Consider the following 22,584-nt stretch of genomic DNA (forward strand, 5'->3'; position numbering starts at 1 on the left):
AAGCGACAGAAGCCTCTTTTCATTGCCTTTTGATTGGTTTCCCCCACTTTTACTGTGGTTTCAGTGGCAGGACATGAGTGAGCAAGAGGCAGTTTAAAGAGCTGCCCTCGCCTCTGATCAGCTATAAACATCCTCATTTTGAGGCAGGAAATGAAGCACAGTGAGGTAACGCAATGGCAGAGCATAGAATTCATAATGCAGGAGCAATCTTAATATTCTCTCTCTAAATCCCTGTTTATATGTCTGATAATGAGAAACAAAAATGCACATCAGCTGGAACATGTGGCTAACTGTCCCTTCCCCAAAGCACAGGGCCGGCCTATGTCATTTTGTTGCCTAAGCCAGGGCAGCAAATGGTGCCCTCAAAGTCAGAGTACATAGTACCTAAGGGCAGCAAAGTTATTGTGGCACTGAAGCAGAAAATCCTTTAAGTGCCCCTTCCTTTCTCTGGGAGTAAAATTACAATACTAAACAATTTTCATCTTACCCCAAATTGGTAGCTGCCTCACTCTGCCTAATAGTAGAGCAGGCCCTACCAAAGAATCTCTGGTCTCCAACAGGATGACCGCCTTTATATGCCACTGAATGATGGAATGTAACATAGGAAACATAGGAAAAGTACATAGCAGGTGAAAAAAAGGCAATACCCTTTTTTCCTAGGACAACAAAACCACAATACAATATCCTGGTCAAAGGGACCAGCATGGCTGAAAGGCTGGTGATGAGAGATTGGGTAGTCCTATATAAACCAGGCTAACCTGTGGCTCTCTAGAGGTTGGTGGCCTGCAGCTACTATTATTCTTGACCATTGGCTATGTTAGCTGGGACTTGAGATACAAATCCAACAATATCTGGAGGGCCACAGATTTCCCCCCACACTTTATCCTTGCTTCTTCTTCTCATTATTATTAATTAAATTTATATCCAGCCCTTCCTCCCAGGAGGCCAGGGTGGCAATAATTATATAACATGTCCAATCATGTTATAACATGTCCAGTATGGATAACAAGCAATTAGAGAGGAGAGTTCATCAAAATTACTCATAGAAATATTTTTCAGCATTCCACTCCTAGGGAACAATTTGGTATCACTTATTTATTAAATGTATATCCTGCTCATCCTCCCAAAGGATCTAGGGACAGTGATAAAATTAAAACATCTAAAACAATTCCAATACAGTTGCAAACTGGGAGAAAGATCTGTGCTTAAATGGCTTGTTGAAAGAGAAAGGTCTTCAGTAGGTGCCAAAGACAATACAGCGTTCATCTAATATTTAACAGGAAAGAATTCCAAATGCTAGGTACCACCACAATAAAGTTCTGATTCTTGAACTCTATGGAATAGTCCTCTTGCAGAGCACAGTGATCAGTTGGGTATATAAAGGATAAGACAATCTTTTAAGTATCATGGTCCCAAGCTGTAAAGGCCTTTGTACACCATAATCAGCACTTTGAACTTAGCCCAGGAGCTAATTGGCAGCCATTTCTTATTTAGCTTATAGCATTGGTCTTCGAATGATGCGTCAGGACCCACTATTGCATGGGGGGGGGATAATTAATAAATGGGTCTCCAAAAACGCATGTTTGGACAAAAGGTGGGTTTGGGTCTGGAAAAGCTGAGGACTGCTGCCTTGCAGACACCTCAGTCATCACAATCTCTGGAGACAAGAGGTTCTGAGCCGCTGATGGAAATGAAGGAATCAGAGGCATCCCTGACCACATGCCCTGGCCCTATAGTTCCCTTTCTGCAGAGAAAATCTTCACAAGTTTCTTAACACTTTTTTATCGAGCAAGAATTCCTGTCTTTGGAAAGACTACAGGAGCTGGGAGACCTGTTCTCCTTCTTAGAGTCCTCACTGTGACAGATAATTGAAACATAATAGCTTACAGCAGGCCGCTAACCCACCAAGATGAACGTCGCCTAGCAGCTGTGCAATGTAGACGGCCAGGTGATTCATCACCTATTTGCACTGCCAAAACAGACAGCAAAATCAGGCTTATCAAGGCTTTGATAGACCACCATACCTGGTTACCAAGATTTGGCCCAGTACGTCACAAGGCATGGAGACCACTCAACAGAGACTGGTATTGTCTATCAGTGGGATTTGATATTGCCTTTATTCTTGTCAGGCAAGTTTGCTTGAATGGAAAAGATCAAATATAAGATATCACTCTCCCGCATAATTATACTGGTTATCTACTGCCTCCCAAAGGGAAGTGCAGTGACGTGCTGAAGAGCCAGATTATAGGGTGTTAGACTCAGACCTGGGAGACCAGGGGTCAAATCCTCCCTCAACCATGAAGCTCACTGGGTGACCTTGGACCTGTCACTGCCCCTTAGCTTAACCTTCCTCACAGGGCTGTTGTGAAGATAAAATGGAGATGGGGAGAAACATGTACGCCACCTTGAGTTCCTTGGAAGAAAAGCACAATAGAAATGCAATAATAAATAAAAACTCAACAAAAGCCCTATCTGCACTATACATTTAAAGCACTATAATACCACTTCAACAGTCATGGCTTCCACCACAAAGAACCTTGGGAACTGTAGTGTGTTACAGGTGCTGAGAGGAGACCCCTGCTCCCCTCACAGAACTACAATTCCCAGATTGATTGCTAAACCACTCTAGGAATGGTAGCTCTGTGAGCGAAATAGGGGTTTTCTAACCACTCTTAGCACCCTTAAAAAAACTACAGTTCCCAGGATTCTTTGGGGGCAGCCATGACAGTTTACAGAAGTATAATTGTGCTTTAAATGTTTCATGTAGATGTGGCCCAAAAGGAACTGTGGCTAACAATGAGAATGTGTGAGAGAACTTGGAAGAGAAAACCACTGTCATCTTGTTCAGGGGTTGTGAGCTCCATAGCTTTTGTCTTCAGCTGCCACACCTGGTATCTGTAATATCTTACACTGAATATTTGTGTTGGGTCTTAGTTGTTTAGGAGGCAATCTCAGCTGAAAAGCATGGCATCACTCCTTCCAACAGCAAACTCAAGAGTGCCAACAGGATCACAGCCAAAGCGAGGCCACCAAGAAACAAGAGGGAGCTATCAGCATGCTTGTGAGAACCCCGAGGTTTGCAGAAAATCTCCTTCAAAACAACCCAATAAGGACCAAGCATGCTCAGTAGCCACAGAATGTAGAATGATAGTTGGAAAACTAGAGAAAGGGAGAAATGGAAAGGAGTGGAATGCCCTCTTTGGACAAAATGGCTGGCTAGAACCTTGAATAGGAGCACTATTAGGAGGAAGGAGTCACTGCAACACTTCATTGCAGGTCCCACTTATAATGTGATAAACCCCACACACTACCCAGAGCCTGCTACTATTGTGCTACCACCACTATTCTGGAACAATTCATATACAACAGAGGTGAGGGACCTGTGACCCTCTAGATGTTGGACTCCAACTCCCATCAGCCCCAGCCAGCATGGTCAGTGGTCATGGGTGATGGAAGCTGTAATTTAACACAATCTCTCCACTTCCAATACACTTCCTTGAGTCTTCCCTTTTTAGATTGGAAGCCCATTCCCTTTGTAACCCACTAATGAACATTAAAAGCTCCTCCAGATCAGATGCTTTGCTAAAACCAAATCATCCTAGATTCCCTGCTCAGACAATACCACTAGCACTCTGATGTTAAAGACATAAAACAAATGACAGATTTCATTTTATTTCCAGAATCAGGAAGCCAAACAGGTGGACTTAAAGGAATTCAAGCTCTTTTGAAGAATGCACTTCCGTAGTGTACAAAGAAAATCGAGTGGAGCTTCAAAACATCATTAGCGGCCCTCTAGAAGTCCTAAGGATAAAGTGGAATGAAGAAACGCAGATCTGTCACTGTTGTTTGCTATGTCAAGACTGCTTTGGAAGAAGCTTGCCTCATCTCGGATGGGCTGCCGCTGTCCCTACTATCATTGGAGGGACACAATTTACACAACAGGTCGAGGCTGCTGGGTCATCAGGACTCCAAAGCGTTTCTTGATGGTGACCCTGTGCCGAGAATACTTGTCATCTGGGGAGAAGCGGGCAGGATGAGCCGAACACGTTGGCTGGCCAGAAGGAGCCACTTTCTGCAACGCAAGAAAGAGAAGGCAGAGCAATCTGTGAGCATACGTAATCCCTTTTTTAATATAAATATATAGATTTTATTTTTGCAAATGTAACAGAAAAAGAAACATTATCCACTGACATTAATAAAAATATTCCACCGATCATCACATAAAGAATAAGCTAATTCAGTTCAGAACTGAACAAGTTACTTTTCGGCAGTCCATATGTGAGCAAATACAGTCCTACCAAGACTATACAAGCCCCCATAGCCACATATTCCATCTTAAAACTAATCTCCACCAGCCCCTGCCCACTGTTTTATTTATTTAATATCCCACCTTTCCTCAAAGGGGCTCAAGGTGGCATACATGTTCCTGCTCCTGCCCATTTATCCTCACAATAACCCTTCGAGGTAGGTTAGGCTGAGAGACTGTGACTGACCCAAAGTCACCCAGTGAGCTTCCTGGCTGAGAGGGGGTTTGAACCCAGGTCCTCATCAAACACTCTAACCACTACACCATACTGTATAGAATGCACATAGAGATACAGCCAAAGATCCACACACCCACAGCACATAGTTACCAGTTTGGGCAGTTGTAAAAGGGGATTAAGCCAAATTCATGGAGAAGGAGGCTATCAATGGGTACTAGCCATAATGACTATGTACTTCCTCCAATATCAGAGACACTATGCCTCTGAACATCTGTAGCTGGAGATCATGAGCGGGAGAAGGCTGTTACACTCATGTTGTCATTATGGGTTTCCCACAGGTATATGTTTAGTCACTGTGATAACAGAATGCTGGACTAGACAGACCTTTGGCCTGATCCTTCAGGGCAATTCTTATGCAGGTTCTTAAATTCAGAACTTATAAAAAGTACTATATAACTTTTAACAAGTGGTGCCCAGCCTTGCTTTTTTCTTCTTCCGTTACCATCCTTTCCCCCCCTTTTTCTGTTGTGTCTTTTTAGATTGTAAGCCTACAAGCAGGAACAAGTTGTATTAACTGACTATAACACAATCTAGGAGCATTTTCAGCTGAAGAGCAGAATACAAATGCTTTGAACAGCTTAAGCCCCATTGATTTCAATGGGCCAACTCTAATCATAATTAAGCTTCAGTCCCCTTGCTGGCTCTTATGTTTCAGTGTTATGTCAAGCAACCATTAAGTGTATCTTCCTAAGCTTCTATCTAATCTTGAGACCCACTGAGTGTAGTTAGATAGTCTACTCCCTAGTCAGACTACTAGGGAGAGCCAGGTTCTATTCCCCACTTAACCATGAAGTTCACTGGATGACCTTTGGTCAGTTGCTATCTCTCAGTATAATTTATCTCAGGAGATTGTTGCAAAGATAAATTAGGAATGGAGAACCACCATATACACCACTATCAGCTCCTTCAAGGAAGTGGAGGATTAAAATGTAATAAATGCTACATTCAAAGTTTGATCAGCAAAGGCACACAAAAGAGGCATTCCCATAGTCCTATAGCTGCACCTTTAAATTTACTTAAATCAAAGTCCTAATTTCTGAGATTTCAACAGACTGCTTGGACGCTTCCAAGTTTTTCTCACTTCCACCCCCCCCTCTAAATCCACGAGGACCAGAAACATATCTTAAATCAAACAACAAAGAAAAGAAATGCAGATAATTCTGTGTTGTATAGTTATGGGTAGGAATCAGGTTAACCTGCAGAAATTCCACACACACACCCCACACACACATTTACCCACTGTGAAGATTGTTAAAAGTAATAGCAGCGAAGGTTGAATACAGCTAGATATGGGTGCATATTAGCTTGAGCACGACAAGAATTTAGCACCTGGGTTTTGGGGGCGTTAGGTTATCATACTTTGAACACATAATAAGAAGACACGATTCACTAGAAAATACAATAATGCTGGGGAAAACAGAAGGGAGTAGGAAAAGAGGAAGGCTAAAGAGATGGACTGATTCCATAAAGGAAGCCACAGACCTGAACTGACAAGATCTGAACAGGGTGGTTTATAACCGAAGCTCTTGGAGGTCGCTGATTCATAGGGTCGCCATAAGTCTATGCTGTATCAGCTCCATTGGTTGCCCATTTGTTTCCGGGCACAATTCAAGGTGCTGGTTTTGACCTATAAAGCCCTCTACAGCTTAGGTCCAGGCTATCTGTCGGAGCGCTTCTCCCTCTTTGAACCAGTTCGGACTCTAAGATCCTCCAGTGAGATCCTTCTTCTCACTCCTCCTTTTTCGCAAGTCTTTCTTACAGAGACACAGAATAGGGCTTTTTCGATCGTTGCCCCTAATCTGTGGAACTCTCTTCCTAGCGAGGTTCGGCCCCTTCATTATCGGCCTTTCGTGCACAGGTGAAGACTGCTCTATTCAGACGGGCTTTTAACTATAGTAGTTAGTTTTTAATTTACTTTGTATTTAATTTATTTAAATTGTTTAAATTGAATATAGTGATGTTTTTTAACTGTTTCTGTTTTATTGTAAGCCGCCCTGAGTTCCTTTGAAAATAGGGCGGGGTATAAATGTTTAAAATAAATAATAATAAAAAATAATAAGTCGTAATCGCCTTGAAGGCACATAACAACAAAAGGAAGGGGGGAAAGGACTAAGAATTCAGAGCGGGTGAGGGGGATGAAAGACCCTAAAGGTAAAATCCTTACCTTAAGAGTGTAGACCCTGTCTCCTTGCTCATCGAGGTAGTACTGCAGGAACATTGCTGCGAATAATTAAAACGTTAGCGATTTCCCTGCAGGCAGAGTAAAAGGTCTTCCTCCAAACGACGAACATACACTTCCAAGCAACCCACGTGTGCGTTAATTCCACCGCTTCCTCTGCCGTAATCAGCCAATGAATAAGCGCGAAAAAATATGTGCATTCTGGGAGTTGTAGTGTTTCGGTTTTATATTCAATGTTTTTTACTCTACCTTGTTGTGACCTTGTATGTTTTATTGTAACTTTGTATTTTAACTCTGCTGTTCACCGCCCAGAGAGCTATTCGCTATGGGCGGTCTATAAATAAAATAAAATAAAAAATAAATAAAAATAAAACGCACGGTTCACGCTCTCGGGCTCTCAGCTCCGGGAAGGGTAGTCCTCGTTGCTCAATGCAGTCTGGGAATCGTAGTCTCTCAGCGCCGACAACAGTCGATTCAAAAGTTGCTGTGATGGAAAAAGAAAACCTATTGAAATTCTGTATCTTTCTGTATTAAAAGCACCTCTAGAAATAACGTGTCGACCTGCGCCTGGCAGATTCACATCCTATAATCTTTTCTGCGGTGTTCCTTTTTAATAATATGGTTGCTGGGCAATATTTGAAATTTTTTTTTGAAAAAAAAGTTTCTAGGGTCAGCTTTGAAAGAAATCCAAATATTTAATTCAAAAATGCAGGCTTTCAAAATGGCCAGTGGACTGTGCGTGCGTGTGTGAGAAAGAGAGAGTTTAGGCTTTCTGCGCACCATCATTCAAAGCGCACTGAAAGCACGTTGACTCTCCTCCCTTATTCAAGAATCCTGGGAGCTGTGGTTCGCTCCTCACAGAGCTGCAGTTCCAGCACCCTTAATATAGTAGGGCCCCGCTCATACAGCGGGTTGCGTACTGGACCCCTGCTGTAAAGTGAAAACCGCTGTAAAGCGGATCCCATTGACTTACATTGACCAAAATGGTGCCCAGCGGTAAAAATCCACCGTAAAAGCAGAACAAGCACTGTAAAGCGGGGCCTTTCTACAATTCACAACTGCTGTATTAGCAGAATGCTGTAAAGCAGGGCCCTACTGTATCATAATCTGTGATCTCACATGACCCAGGGGTGGGGAACCATTTTCAGACCTAGGAGGGGCATTCCCTTCTAGGCAACTTTCCAGGGTCTACATTGGGGTTGCCAAGTTCAGGGCCTGAGACTGATTCTGTATCTTTAGGAGAAAAGAAAGTCAGTCAAGTGCAGGTGTTCTTGCAACGCTGTAATGGGAAAAACCACAAGGTGGAATTCTCCCTTCCCCCTGCACAACTTTTAAAGATACAGAAGACCTCTTGGAGGCTGGGCCTGGCAACCATGAGGTCTTCTGTATAAGTTGTGCAGGGGGGAGGGAGAATTCCACCTGGTGGTTTTTCCCATTACAGCATTGCTGTATCTTTAAAAGGTGTGCAGGAGGGAGGGAGAATTCCACCTTGTGGTTTTTCCCATCACAGTGTTGCAAGAACACCTGCACTTGGCTGACTTTCTCTTCTCCTAAAGATACAGGATCAGTCTCAGGCCATGAACCTGGCAACCCTACTCCAAGGGCCAGAAAAAGAAGCTTGAAAAGCAACATTTGTGTGTGCCCCCCCCTTCTAACCAATAGGGTTTGTTTAAGTTGAGCAACCACAGCCCATGCAAGCAGCAGGGCTGGTATTTAATGTCCTAGCAGCAGCAGGAGAGGGATAAGGATTTCCCTGGTTGAAATGTATCTTTTAATTCTGATAATGCCACTTGCTTGCTTGGGTGGAGGATCAAGAGGGAGTGTGTGTAAAAACTACCCTACTGTAGCAAGGTAAAATTTACATCCATTGCTCTGTCTGCTTTTGTCTCTAGTCCTCACCTCTGTGTTGTTTAGTTTTATTTAAAATTGTGGGACTTCTGATGCCAAAGAAACATTTTATTATATTATAAACGTAGAATATTTAAAGATATAAGCCTATGAATTTAGAAACTGCTGTCTTCTGCTAGTTGCTGAGATCTGCTGACCAGTTTCAGCCAGTTCTAACCAGATCTTGGAAAAGTTACTTTTTTCCCAAGCTCTGGTTCTAACATTTGCTCTCCAGTTCTTAAAGAGACAGCAAACTATTCCTACAACCTCCTTTGGCATGTGGCCCCTGGAAAGTTTCCCAGAAGATAACGTGGCCCTCAGACTGAAAAAGTATTCACCACCCCTGTTGTATAGGACTGGAGCCTACAAATTGGACTCTAGGACCCCATCTAAGGAAAGCAGTAGGATACCACTTTAAACAGTTATGGCTTCCCCCAAGGAATCTTGGGAACTGTAGTTTGTTAAGGGGGCTGATAGGGGACTCCCTTACAGAGGTAAAATTCTCGTGATTGTTTAACAATAAATACCTCTTCCAAAAGAACTCTGGAAACTGTAGCTCTGTGATGGAAATAGGGGTGTCCTAACAACTCTTAGCACCCTTAACAAACTACAGTTCCTAGGATTCTTTGGGAGAAGCCATCACTGTTTAAAGTGGTATCATACTGCTTTAAATGTATAGTGCAGATGGGACCTAGCTGGGTAGGAGAGCACACAATGACACGCACGCACATTCCTAGTGTGACAACTAGGTGGCAGCCTAGGTCTGCATATAGTAAGCCCTATTCATGTACTGAGTATATTCAAAGGTTTTCCTTTCCCAGTAGTTTTGATGTGTTTATGTACATACCAGCCACGTTAAAATTCCAACAGGGGTACCTCCAGGTCTGAGTGGGCCCTGGCCAATAGGCCCTCTGGTGGTTCACCTCCTGGAATGATGATGGACCATGGGAGACCTACAGCCTGCCTAAAAATTCACCGGGGGGCACCAAAACAAGTAGGGGGGGGAGGCACAAAAAATACTGTAATAAATGAATATTTTGTAAAAAAAAAAAAAATGTTAGGGGGTCAGAAAAAATAGGCGGTGGGTCTCCCTACACACCCACCCCAGGTAAATTTCCCACAATGCCCCATATCGACGCTAGGCTATGCACATTGTGGGAAATGAAAATGGAAGCTGGACCAAGCTACCTGGTGGTGCTTAGGGCGGCAGGCCGGGGTGTGGGGTGTCAGCAGTGGGCCCAGGCAACACTAGGTGGGCCCAAGGACACTAGATGCAGGTGCCAGACCTTTATTCAGAAGAAATTTTACAACCATATTTAAGACCATTAGACCAACAATTAATTAAAAGCAAATAAATAGGCCAAAGAACAGTACTCAAAAATGCCTAGGTGAATGAAAAGGGGTTTGATAGTTACTTAAATCATAATGTTGGTGCCAGGCAAACCTTACATCACTGGATCCACAGCTGGGGGAGCATGTAGTCTCTCTCTCTCTTTCTCTCTGGTTGTCATTTGCATCACTACTGATGGAAGAGGCCACTAGAGATGCTTCCTGGCGACCTGTTTATTGAGCATTCCTTCTGATTTGTTTGTTTGGAGGCTAGGTGACATTGCCATCAAGCAATTGGCCACTCTTTCTAGTGCATTTTCCTGTCATTAAAAAGGTCTAGTAAAGAGGCTAGCTTGTGGGTTGTAGCCACTTAAGTCCTACACAGAGGTGTTTAACTCCATTACATTAATGAACCTGTTAGTCATGTCTATTAACTTAATTGGGTCTTCTCTGAGTAGGCCTAGTATTGAATATCATCCAGTGCAACTTTTTTTATATACTTTTATGCCATTTAGAAGCCTATAATATTACACAGTGTACTAAATTGTTTAAGAGGTCAACTTTGTCCAAACATTGATTGTGTGTGTGTAGTAAAGTTTCTAGATGACAGCATCAAATTTGCAGGCACCAACCTTGCACTGTGCTGATTACAAACAAAACAGAGAGTGAGAGATCAAATTTCTAAGTGTTCAAGAGAAAAGACACCTGGTTGGGGCTGGAGAATAAAACAGTGTGCACACACATACACAAACTGCCCAGGCCAAACTTTTGTCAAGTCTGGTCATACACCACCACCACATTGGCCCACACCTGACAGAGAATCCTTCTTAGTACCTTCTAAAAACTACATTTCCCAAAGTTCCATGGGGGCAGCCATGACAGTTAAACAGTTTCAAACTGGTTACGTGTTGTTGCTTGTTGCCCTCGAGTGGCATAACATTGTGCCTGCATCAAATGCCCGATGTCAGAGCAGACACCACAAGCTCAAGTGGGACCTCACAAACAGCTACTGTAGCCAACTCCTTGCTATTTAAATTTTAGCTAGATTTGGGCAGATGGCACCTCTTTTGCATCATTTCTGGGGATGTAGGGTGGGAGAGGTATGTATCTCTGACATGTGCTGATGATAGTAGGACCCCCCCTTGCTTTTGAGTTTTCAAATGTCGAGACAGGTAGAGGTAGGATTGCCAACTGATCAGGGGAAACACATACCCTGTTTTGGTTTTCTATATTTACAATAATAGCTTGGTATGGATGCATCAAGTGAACCTTTTTACAGCCGGGAGATGAACATTGTAACATTGTTTATTTCTGCAGATTGAGCTGCTGTTAAAGGCCCAGAAGCGCAGGAGGCCAGCAGGAAAGTTGGCAACCCTGGTTGGAGGTGACCCTGAGATCTAGTGGAATACCTGCTGCTTTTGGCAACAGGGGGCTATGACCTCTTATGGTGGAAACCATTAACTCCCCTTGTTGATGCGGATGCTCAGGAAACAGTATGAAGATGAAAAGAGAAGCGGTGTACGGAATAAAGACCAGGCCTACAGGTAGAACTTTAACTTCCTCCCCCTTATTAGAACACTCGAGATGTCTAGGTTCTGGAATTGTTATCCTTCAACCTTCGCACCTAGAGTCGAGTCAACAATGCCGGATCTTCTTGGAGACCAAACGGCAGTGTTGTGAACTTCACGGAAGGCCCTGTTTCTGACTCATTCCTGACAACACTCTCCCATAGGAATTCACAGGGCCCTGGTTCCTTTGAACACCTCTCTGTGCTTCATATTCCTGTCTCCCATTGGGCCATGGCCTCTCAGGTCCACACCCCAGGCTCTGCCCCACCTCCCTGCCCCCCCAGTGCTCCCTCTCTGCTTCTGCCTGCCTTCCCTGGAGCAGCTCTGCTGGTGACCTCAGCCGACGCCCCAGGAAGCAAGCTGATCATCAAGTTGAAAAGAGAAGGATCCATGGTGGGGGGCGCCGAGGAAATACCCCGCACTCAGACTTTCTTTCTGACAGGGATGCCGCTGGGCTGGGCCGCCCAACGTCGGGATGGGCCCAGCGTCCGCACGGTGTTGCTGACAAAAGCTGGCGAGGAGCCAGGTGGTAGGAAACAGAGAGTGCCAGAGACCATGCCATCCGCCCGAGCACCCCCTCCTAGTGATGCCTCCTTTGCCTGTACCTCCAAGGGGGTTTATGAGAACTATCGGCGTTGGCAACGCTACAAAGCCTTGGCTAGGCACCATTTCCCTGCCACGCCTGATGCTGAAGCTCTCGCCTGTTTTTTCATGTGAGGGTCTTAGTGGCGAGGACCATAGTTTGGGAGACAAGGGTGACCTGGAGTTGGGATAACAAGGAGATAATGGGCTAGGAAATAGGCTGAAAGGAGACTGGTCAGTCTTGGATTATCCTTGATTGGGAGAGCCAAAGCTTTGGTGTTGAGATGCAAAGTCCAGCATTTCTGAAGACCCTGCATTAAACACATTCTCGGAATGGTTGAAGTTAGCCAGAAGGCCTTGAGCAACAAGTGAAATGAGTATGGTGACAACACTTTTTGCACAAAATAAGGATTCAGGCATTCTGAATCTCCTGTTTCTCTATCTGAAACCCATTATGAAAATTGAACACTAATCCTTGCAGTTAGCCAGCTCAGGACCTTATGGCAATTCCCATTTTTCACCCTGGGGAAATGGTTAAACTGGGATTTCAACTCCATCCATAGTCTTAAGGGCCAGTTTATCCTGTCAGCAGAATCAAGCAAAGTTCTTTTACCTAAAATTGGACTGCCCTTCAGACTGCGGGTGCATATGTAAGTCTGCATGTATAAATGCTTCCCTATGCAAAACCAACTTTGTTTGACCCACCCATTGAAATTAATGGACCTATGTTAGCCCTGTCCATCAGTTTCAATGGGTTGTATTCAAATAAGTCCTACTCAGAGTAGACACATTGAAATGAACAAATCTAAAGTAGTCATGCCTTTTAACTTCAGTGGGTCTACTCTGAGTAAGACTAGCATTGAATACCACCCAATAGTTCTACACAGACTGAGAACACACAAAAAACACCCACCACTAACTGGTTTATATGTTGTAAGCCACCCTGAATGGTGTACTTACACTAAAAGGGTGAGATATAAATGCTCAATTAGCTGTTCCTGCCCATAGAAAAAATAACATATCAAGAGAGACTGAACCTTTCTCTCTGATATTCTAGTTTTCTATGTGCAGGGGCTTTTTTTCATGGGGGAACATTCAAACATGCAATCCAGCATCTGCAACTGAAAGTGAACAGTCAAAAGGGTGTATGTGTGAAGCTTTACCCCTTAATTCTACTCATTACGTAAACTGAAAATATGAAATTGCCCAGTGCATCTCATTAACAAATTGCTGTCATCAGAGGTTACAAGTGCAAGTTTCTCTGTGGCAAAAAAGAGTGTTTCCAAAGCATCCACGCCAATGCAATATAACAACAGCAGCACTCCTTGGCACCTGTTTGAAGGATTGTTCCTTCTTCTTGTGCTGGCCTCCACTCAGACTACTTTAACCACTAAGCCATGCTGTCGAGTGAGGTTACGGGGCTTAATCAAGGTTGAAGAAGGCTCTGTAGTGGTCATGAAGGTCAAGATTTGTGGTGGTGATAGTGAGGAAGGTTGTGACAGCCACACTATACATATAGCACACATTTAAAGCACATGGCTTTCCCCAAAGAATCCTGGGAACTGCAGTTTGTTTAGGGTGCTGGGAATGGTAGCTCTGTGAGAGGTAAACTACAGTTCCCAGGATTCTTTGGGGGAAAGCCATGTGCTTCAAATGTGTGCTAAATGTATGGTGTGGGACGTGACTGTAGTAGCGGTAGGAATTGGTGTTTCCAGTTTAGATGCTTTCTTGCATGTGATGTGACATAATTATCCTGCACCTGCAGCCCCGTCCTCCGCTCACTGGCCCGTCTGCGTCCCGACATGACCCTGGAGGATGGGGTCCCCCGTGCCGTGCAAGAGTGGGAGTACAGCAGCAACTTTGAGCGCATGATCTTCTACGAAATGGCAGAAAAGTAAGTTTCCCCACCCCTTCTTTTTGGTATCACTCTGGTACTTGTCACGTATGAGTTCATGGAAGGGGGGGGAGGAAAGAAGGTTGCCCCTTTTCAGCTTCATTCCCCAACTCCTCTGCCCTTGTGCTTTTCAGGTTCATGGAGTTTGAAGCAGAAGAGGAGCAGCAGATCCAGAAGATGAAACTTTTGGCCAGTTGCTCTCAGTTCCAGGCCCCAGCTACCAAACCCACAAAGCCGCCAGCGTCCCCCATCCCTGAGCCTGGGCAACAGCAAGGTAGTGTCTTCCCATAATTCCCTGCAGCTTGAGCAAAATGCTTACCTGGCCTGTGGCGGTGGCAGCTGTTAGGGACTGAGAGGGCAGAAGGCAGAGAGGCCCACAGCAGATGGAGCCAGAGCCAATGGCAGGCAGAGCCAACTCATGCTAGTTTCACCACCATCCTCCTCCCTAATAAGCTCTATGAGGGAAACGCTGAGTCTATGGAGGAGGAAGCTGACAGCAAGAGCCACCTCCTTAGATAGGTTGTAAGCAAGAAGGCAGGTAGAGGGGCTAGCTGAATGCAGACTAAGGTTGGTGGCACAGCGCCCCTTTTGCCCTAATGGATCAGCATCCATGATCAATAGGAAGAGCCCCCAAGAGGAAATGATGAACTGATGCACAATTTGCTTTGTTGTTGTTATGTGCTTTCAAGTCGATTTTGACTTATGGCAACCCTATGAATAAGCGACCTCCAAGAGCATCTGTTATAAACCACCCTGTTCAGAGATTGTAAGTTCAGGTCTGTGACTTCCTTTGTGGAATCAATCCATCTCTTGTTTGGCCTTCCTCTTTTTCTACTCCCTTCTGTTTTTCCCAGCATTATTGTCTTTTCTAGTGGATCAGGTCTTCTCATGATGTGTCCAAAGTATGTAACCTCAGTTTCCTCATTTTAGCTTCTAGTGTAATGAGCTCATTTTCTTTCCTCCCTGTATTGCTTCCCTGTCTGGCATGGTTTTGCCCTTGGGCATTGGTACACCTTTGGCCCTCAAAAAGACCACAGTGGAGCAGTTGGCTTCCTGATTCACTTACACACAGATAGTCAGTCTCCTTGGGTTAATTACTCCCTGTGCCCAGGATACCGTTGTGTTTATCTTAAAATCACAACGATGTGCCATGCTCTGCTGATTCACTAGAAAAGAGGAGCGTTAGCTGTTCCCCCAGTTGCCAACCCAAAGGCAAAACATGTGCCTAAGAAAAGCAATGGCTGGGGTAGTGGAACTTGCTGGCAGCCCATCTCCTTCTCAGAGCGGTCCTCCCATAAATGCAGTTGCTGACCTGGACCCCTCGGAAAATGGCTTCACTCTTGGGTAACTGCCAGAGTTGGTCAACAAGGAGCCAAACACACCACTCGTGTATTTGTAGGGCAGTGTATTCCGTTGGGAGTGACTCCACAATCTCCCTGTTTCCCCCTGAAGTTTACATCCCCAAGAAGTCAGCCTCCAAGAGCCGCCAGCCCAGGCGGCGACAGCGGCGTCCGCCCAGCACTTCTGCCCCAGGAGCGCCCAGGGAGATCCCTGCAGAGGCGGTGCACCAGTATGCTGAGATCATGGAAGGCCTGGACACGAGTTGGGAGGAAGAAGAGGACGAGAAGAAAGAGCAAGGGATGTACAGCAACCCTCAGGACCAGGAGGATGGGGTATTCCCAGATCCTGCCTTGCTACAGTACATTGATCAGTTGTGCGACGATGAAGAATTTATCTGTAAGGTAAACAAGACCCTCCAGCAGGGGGCACCTCTCTTCTCTGGGCCCCTCCAGACTGGTGGGGGTTGTTTTGGAAGGGTATCTTCTGCAACCTGTCATTGACGTAATAATAGTACATTAGTGGTGGATTTGTACAGGACTGTACACACAGCATCCCACATTGTTAGTTGTCTTTTGATGCTGCTCCAGTATTACCAAATGATTACTCTCTGGAGGGGCGCTCTTGTGCTATAGTGGAACAAAAGCGAGTCAAAAAAAGCCTCACAATGATGGTATAAAAAGTTACGGATTTCAGCAGGAAGACATGGGCCACGTACAGACTGGAAATGAAGCTGTATGTCTGTCCCAAAACCTTTGTGATTGCGTATAACCACCCCGATGCCATCATGAGCACAAATTGCTCTAAAAAGGAAGCCTGGAGGGGCCCATAATATGGATGGGCCTATGTTACTCAGGTCCATTAGTTTCAGAGGGTCTACTCTGATATGACTAATATTGTCTATAACCAAGTGCAGCGGTGGCTGGTGACTCCATGTCAGTGGGGCAATGAAATCTGCTCCAGGTTTTAGTCAAAACTTTCAAGGAGGTGTCCAAGCCTTTTGTTTATTTACAATAAAGGGGTTAGTTATAAATGCTCTAATTGGCTGTTCCTGAACATAGAAAAACTGCGTATCAAGAAAAACTCAACCTAATTTTCAATGTGCAGGGGCTTTTTTCATGGGGAAACATTCAGACGTGCAATTCAGCACCTGGCACCTCAAGTGGTACAATCAAAATGGCGTGGGGGGAAGGTCTACCACTTAATTCTGCTTGTTACATAAACTGAAAAGCTTAAATTGCTCTTTTTGGTACAATACTGTGTTGCCAAGCAATGACTCATGCAACTTCCAATTTTATGCCTCCCTCTGTTACAAATATGTAAAAAAGATGTTTTTAAAGATGCTTTGTTTTAATATATGTTAAAGTCTGTTTTTATGATGTTTTAGAGTGTTTTTGTTTGCTGCCTTGGGCTCCTGCTAGGAGGAAGGGCAGGATATCTATCTATCTAATCTATCTAAAATATTTGTGTAGGTAGGCAGGTAGGTAAGTACCAAATTAGATACAGGTATATGTAGTTTAAATAAGCCTTCTCCAATCTAGACTACATCTTGGTAACTGGAGTTGGTAAAGGGTACTGAGAGGAGACCCCTATACCTCTCACAAGGTTACAATTTGCAGAATGGTTTAACAATAAATCCCTCTTCCCAGGGTTCAGTTTCAGCTCCCAAGATGCTTCGGGGAAGCCATGACAAAGTGGTAGAATACTGCTTTAAATGTAAGGTGCGGATGTGACCCTAGTGCCTTCTAGAGGTTGTTGGACTGCAACTCCCGTCATCCCTGCCCATTGGCCATACTGTCTGGGGCTGATGGGAGTTGCAGTCCAACAACATCTGGAGGACACTCATATGGGACAGGCTGATCTAAATCCATACCCATGGCTTGGAGCACACTGTTCCATATGCTCAGTTAGTCTTCCTTATCCATTCATCAAGCCACTTTCTTTACCCCCTTCATGTCCCCATTTGAGCCTCACCTTACCTTTAACTCCACTAACCCTTCCCCATTAACTATTTAGTATTCAGTGGTCTTTGCCCGCCATTTTGGTCTTCGCCATCTACAGCAGGTTGGAAACTCTTCTGCTGGCAATGGCTCCTTTGCGCACAGCTTGCATCTCACCTGCCATAAAATTAAACAAATGAATTATTACATTAACACTGGGGTGAGGATGGGACGTATGGACCGTTGCTCCTTTTCAGCCAGGCTCAATACTGGAAGCCATGACACTTCCCCCTTGCTCTCTCCAACAGGTCGAAGCAGTCATCCATCCACAGTTTATGGCCGACTTACTGTCTCCAGAGAAAAGCCAGGATCCTCTAGATCTGGTAGAGGAATTGGTGGAGGAGTTAAACTTAACACCCAATCAGGTAATGCAGGGAATGAGATCTGAGGAGTGGGCATCAGGACAGAGGGAAGCTTCAGGGTCACGGCTCGGGGCTACTCATGTCGCCAGCTCAGACCATGGTAGCTGTGGGGATGTCAGCCTTGCCATTGTGACTCCTAGCCGCAGCGGCCCGTGCTGAGGAAGTCTTGAGTACAGAGGTATACGGGGCAGGTAGAAAAGACAAAGAGTAAAATACAGATTTTGCTTCCTGTTTCCACTGTGTGGTTGGCAAGGCCATGATGAAAACTGGAGGACTAGCTCCAGCCCCTCACCTCTGTAGGGCTGTCCCTACTTGGCATTGGTTACTACCCACATGACTGCATTGACTTGGAAACTGGCGAGCAAACTGCACAGGAGCATGGTGTGTTTCCCACTATGCACAGGATCCAGTTTTTGCCACGTCACTGCAAATGCTCATAAAGCAGCATTGGCAGCAGCCTGCAAAAGGCCAAATCCTACCTACGCATGCTGGTGGATGCACAGAACTGTCTCGCCATGGGCCGATGTGGCCGAGAGCCAATACTGGCAAGGCTTTCCCCCCACACCACAATCGCTCTGCACTGTGGAAGTCGTGTTTCCAGGCTCCTTTTCCTTTCTGTCTTCAGCTGACAGAGAAGAGACTCCTGGCACTGTCGGAAGAAGAAAGAGAGGCCTCCGTCTACCCTACATCCCATTCGGACTCCACCCCGTCGCAGTCTGAGGAAGAGGATGAGGTCAGCGGTAATGGGAAAGGAGAAGATGTTTCGTGCCACGCCGTGAAGAGGCCTTTGACTAACAAGGGTGTTAGAAGCAACCAACCAGAACCATCTGCACCAGCCATCAGCTCCCCACTGGCACATCATTTGCATCAACGATTGGGAGACAGGAATTCACCACCAAAGGCAGAGCGTTCATCTCCTCACAAATGTGGCAGTCAGGAAGGAAGCCTGCTACCCACCCTGAACAACACAAATGAAGTGGAAACCCAGAGCTCACAGGGACAAGACCAAGCTGGAGGTCACGCCAACGGAATCCCTCCTCATAGGCAATGGGTCATGTTGGAAGCTATTCCAAGCATGAACGGAAACAGCAGCATTACTGGGAACGTAACATCCCACAGGGACAAGGCAGGGCAAGGCATTGCAAGGTCCTATGCCATAGGACATTCAACGCAAGATGGCAGCCAAGAAGAAAAGGTCAAGGGTCACGCTATGGAGCAAGGCAGCCATGCTGTCACAGCGCAGTTCCATAATGGAATGGAGCTAGTTTGGAGTAATCTAGAATCAGCCCACAACAAATATGAAAAAGAAGATGGTATCCAACGCGAGGAGGTCATATCTCGAAAGAAATCTCATGCTATCCGGGAAATACAGGAAGATTCTCCAAAAGGGTCCAACTCTGATAGTCAAGACGTAAGTAAAATGTTATTAGGGGACCACATAGCAGGAGAAAGTGCTCTTAAGATTACTTTGAATGGGCATGGGGGACACAATGTTGACCATGTAGAAAAGGTCAGAGGTCCACTCCAAGGTCAAGATAGTAGAGGGTCTGAGGATGCCTCAAGTAGAACAGAGCTCGACTGCCAGGATGAAGAGATGCCATCTCATCCAGACAACCAGATGAAGCAAAGGAGTTGGGAATTCATTCAGACTGAATATGAAAAACGAGATGGCTGCCATGGAGAGGTAGCCAAAGATCAACTTCAGTTCCACGCTATTTGTAGAGGAGCAACATCTACCCCTAATGTAACTGTATCTCAGTTTGGAAGCATAAACCCGTGTGGGCGAACTTCAGGAAGGCAAGACAGCCTAACACCGACTTCTTCTGCACCTGGAAACCAACTTGATGGCCAAGAAGCGAAGGTGAAATCTCAGAAGAAGCTACAGACTGATTGGAAGCAAACAAAGACCACACCAGTGAAGGACATTGGTGTGGTCAAAAGTGCAAGGTTGTCTGCAGATAATCTAGCATTAACAGAATTGTCAACTTGCCCTAGACAACATGGCCAAAAGGCAACTGACCCACACCTGTTGGAAACTGATGAAGAAGTTAACTCCAAATCACATGTTGAACTCAGCGGGGGAAACAGGCAGCAGTTGGCTTTATTGGATTCTAGTGGGGTAGAGGTGCTTAAAGACCAGCCACCTGGCACAGATTCTGAGCATCTTCCATATTTCACCTTCTCAGTGCTGGAGTCTCCATCTTCAAGTTTACAGAAGTGTCCAGAGAGATTCCAAAAGTCTCAGTGGCTACTCACAAATCAGTACAAGGTCACCCCTTGGGTGGAAAGCCTACCAGATGATAAGCAGACCCTTGCGCCCACTCTGAATCCTTCAGGCTATGTCATCATGGTTGAGGCTGATGGAGGCAGCTGCGGTCCAGGTGGAGATCACACCTCTGGACCTGCCAGTCCTGGCAAAGGAGTGGCAACATTTCCGCTACAAGGCGGTGGTGGCAGCAGCAGTCATGGAAATGATGAGCCCAATCAGAGATCTGAGTCTAGCAATCCACCCTCTTCCAAAGCCCACAGTGGGCCAGCCAGTTCAGAAAGTAACATGAAGAGCTTGAGTCAGGTGGAAGGGGGAGATTTGCTCGAAAGAATCGCCACGGCAAAAGGCATGCATCCAGAACTCCCCGGAGGAAGCATGGAAGGCAGCCTTAAATATGATACTAAAGAAGAAGAGGAGGAGGATGAAGAGCTGTCTAGTTTCTCCTCCTTGCTTGCCTCCAAGCTCAGCCTCTCACCCCACAGTGGTCTAGCACCTCTCGCAAGGGAACAAGGAGACACAGTGCCCTCCTCACCTACTGATACTGGGAAGCAAGGTGCTAAGGCGAGGCATTCCACCAGGGGGCAGGGCCCCCAGAACTTCACTGCCCTACCAAACAAGAGCCTGGAAGCAAAGCCAACCGTCCAGCGTAGCCACAAGAGAAAGAACAATTGCTCAGGTACTCGGAGGAGCAAGCGCCTTCGCAACCAGTAAAGAAGTTTCTTTTTCTATGGAGGTGGACTCTAGCAAAAGCACTGGTGAAGTCTTTTTAAGTCCTAATTCCGGTACTGTCATCTCCGCTGCACTAAGATTTAAAAGCCACGCCGCTGCTCAAAGTACTACAGATAAAAATGAAAAGACTGTGCCAGAATATGCTGCTTGATCCACGATCTGTCTAAACGCACTTCCCGTGGGACTGGAGGGGCCCCCCTCCCGTTTGTTCAAATGTCTTAGCAGATTAAAAGAGATTTTGAATCCAACTTGGTTGGCTGCAAATGAGACTCTTAAAAAAAAAAAAAAAAAGCGAGAGCATCCGCCTTGCTTTACTGCACGGTAGAAACATTGTCATCAGCCTGTCTAATAGCAAGCTTGGGTGATCCTGTGCCAATCAGTTTTGGAAGTGAAAAGGGCCCACCCTAAAGTAAGACAGTGGTTTCTGCATCTTGGCAGAAACAGATACATTTATAAAATAATAGAAACATTAGAAACAAAAGAAGCACCACAGCCTGAGACCGGCCTGTGCTCAGTGGTTTCCAAGACCATGGAATGCCGAGGGTGTCACCTGGATTAAAAAAAGAAAGAGGGCCGTTGCTCTGTTTTAGCCCCTAACAGCTTACAGTATCCTGGAGGTGGCATTAGGATGTAGGGGAAGGGCCATAGCTCAGTGGGAGAGCATCTGCTTTGCAAGTAGAAGGTTCCAGGTTCAGTCCCCCAGACCTCCAGGTAGGGCTATCTCAAACTGTGAGCAAGATGACCAATGGACTGGCTCAGAATAAGGCAGCTTGCTGTGCTCCTATGATGGGGAGATGGGGATGAAACGTGAGGTAAACAAGAACTCTCTGCTTGAACGACTCAGGCAGGTTTGAGGAAGGAGGAAAGCAGACATGATACTTCTGCCCTTTCTCACGCTTCTGATCCCCCCCTGGACCTATAGCATGAAAGCACTCAAGTTCAGGTCTGCCAACCAACCCCTCATGCTACATAGCACATGATACTAAAGGTTCCAGGAGGGCAAGGGGGGGGGGAAAGCAAGTTTCCTTCCCCGTCTCTGAAATCCTGCAACAATGCTCCAGTTTCAGGCTGGCTGGAACTTTTAATAAGATCGTTGTTAGGAATACAGGGCAACGTTTTGTCCCCACTTCCTCTTACGGCTGAATTAAATGCAACCTCCTTGCACAATGTGTTTTATCACATTTGAACTCAGCGGGGGCTGGTGGCCATTGGGACTGGTAAAGTGGAAGGAAAGGAGCCCAACAGTAGGTGGAGCCAGAGCCGTTGAAAGGCTGGAGCCAACTAATTCTAGTTTTGTCCCCGTCCTCCCCCCTGCTGCTGAGTTCTATAATGACAACACTAAGGATACGGCAGTATTAGACAGCATGGTGGGGTGCTGCCAGTCACTTGACCTCCGGTCAGTCGCGTCACTGCTGCTTACTGGGAGGAGCGGGGCGGGAGTGGAGATTTGTGCGGCACAAATGAATCGGCAAGAGTGCTAGACTGGCTTCACCAGTGCATTTGCATTTCAGTGATCTCTCCACCACTTTGCCCCCTCTACTTCCCAACAAGCAGCAGTGATGTGACTATTATTATTATTAATTAGATTTATTAGTTGCTTGCAACTAATCCAAAGGTCGCCACGTGACTTATAACACTGTTAAAAACAAAAACAAATATATCATACCATAAAAACAAAACAAGAATACAACAACCCCATATAGCCGCAGGGAGCTTTGGCAATGTACTAATAAGAGACAACATCATCTCCATGTATCTAATGCCTGGGGAAAAAGGTAAGTCTTTACCTGGCACCAAAAGACATTGATGAAAACACCAGGTGGACGTCACTTGGGAACGTATTCTACAAATGGGGAGCCACAACTAAAAAGGCCCTGAACCAGAGGTCAGGTGAGTGGTGGTG

At 45.6% G+C, this 22,584-nt stretch overlaps 2 protein-coding genes across 3 annotated transcripts; one reads left to right on the forward strand and one right to left on the reverse strand.

Moving 5' to 3' along the window:
* Nucleotides 1–3,638: 3,638 nt before the first annotated feature.
* On the reverse strand, nucleotides 3,639–6,918 carry NOP10 (NOP10 ribonucleoprotein). The gene is made up of 2 exons (XM_061590230.1): nucleotides 6,709–6,918; nucleotides 3,639–4,072 (listed from the first exon to the last, which is right to left on the reverse strand). The coding sequence occupies exons 1-2, from the start codon at nucleotides 6,760–6,762 to the stop codon at nucleotides 3,932–3,934; spliced, it is 195 nt and encodes a 64-aa protein (XP_061446214.1). The 5' UTR covers nucleotides 6,763–6,918; the 3' UTR covers nucleotides 3,639–3,931.
* Nucleotides 6,919–8,320: 1,402 nt separating this feature from the next.
* On the forward strand, nucleotides 8,321–20,899 carry NUTM1 (NUT midline carcinoma family member 1). 2 transcript variants are annotated; one of them, XM_061590227.1, is made up of 7 exons: nucleotides 8,321–8,574; nucleotides 11,257–11,483; nucleotides 13,855–13,983; nucleotides 14,118–14,257; nucleotides 15,436–15,725; nucleotides 17,570–17,686; nucleotides 18,309–20,899. In XM_061590227.1, the coding sequence occupies exons 2-7, from the start codon at nucleotides 11,413–11,415 to the stop codon at nucleotides 20,661–20,663; spliced, it is 3,102 nt and encodes a 1,033-aa protein (XP_061446211.1). In that variant the 5' UTR covers nucleotides 8,321–8,574; nucleotides 11,257–11,412; the 3' UTR covers nucleotides 20,664–20,899. The 2 variants fall into 2 exon arrangements, with proteins under 2 accessions (XP_061446211.1, XP_061446213.1); XM_061590229.1 differs by lacking the exon at nucleotides 8,321–8,574 and adding an exon at nucleotides 9,326–9,371.
* The last annotated feature ends 1,685 nt before the right edge of the window (nucleotides 20,900–22,584 follow it).

Source organism: Rhineura floridana, chromosome 11, assembly GCF_030035675.1.
Source record: "Rhineura floridana isolate rRhiFlo1 chromosome 11, rRhiFlo1.hap2, whole genome shotgun sequence".
Classification (NCBI taxonomy): Eukaryota; Metazoa; Chordata; class Lepidosauria; order Squamata; family Rhineuridae; genus Rhineura; species Rhineura floridana.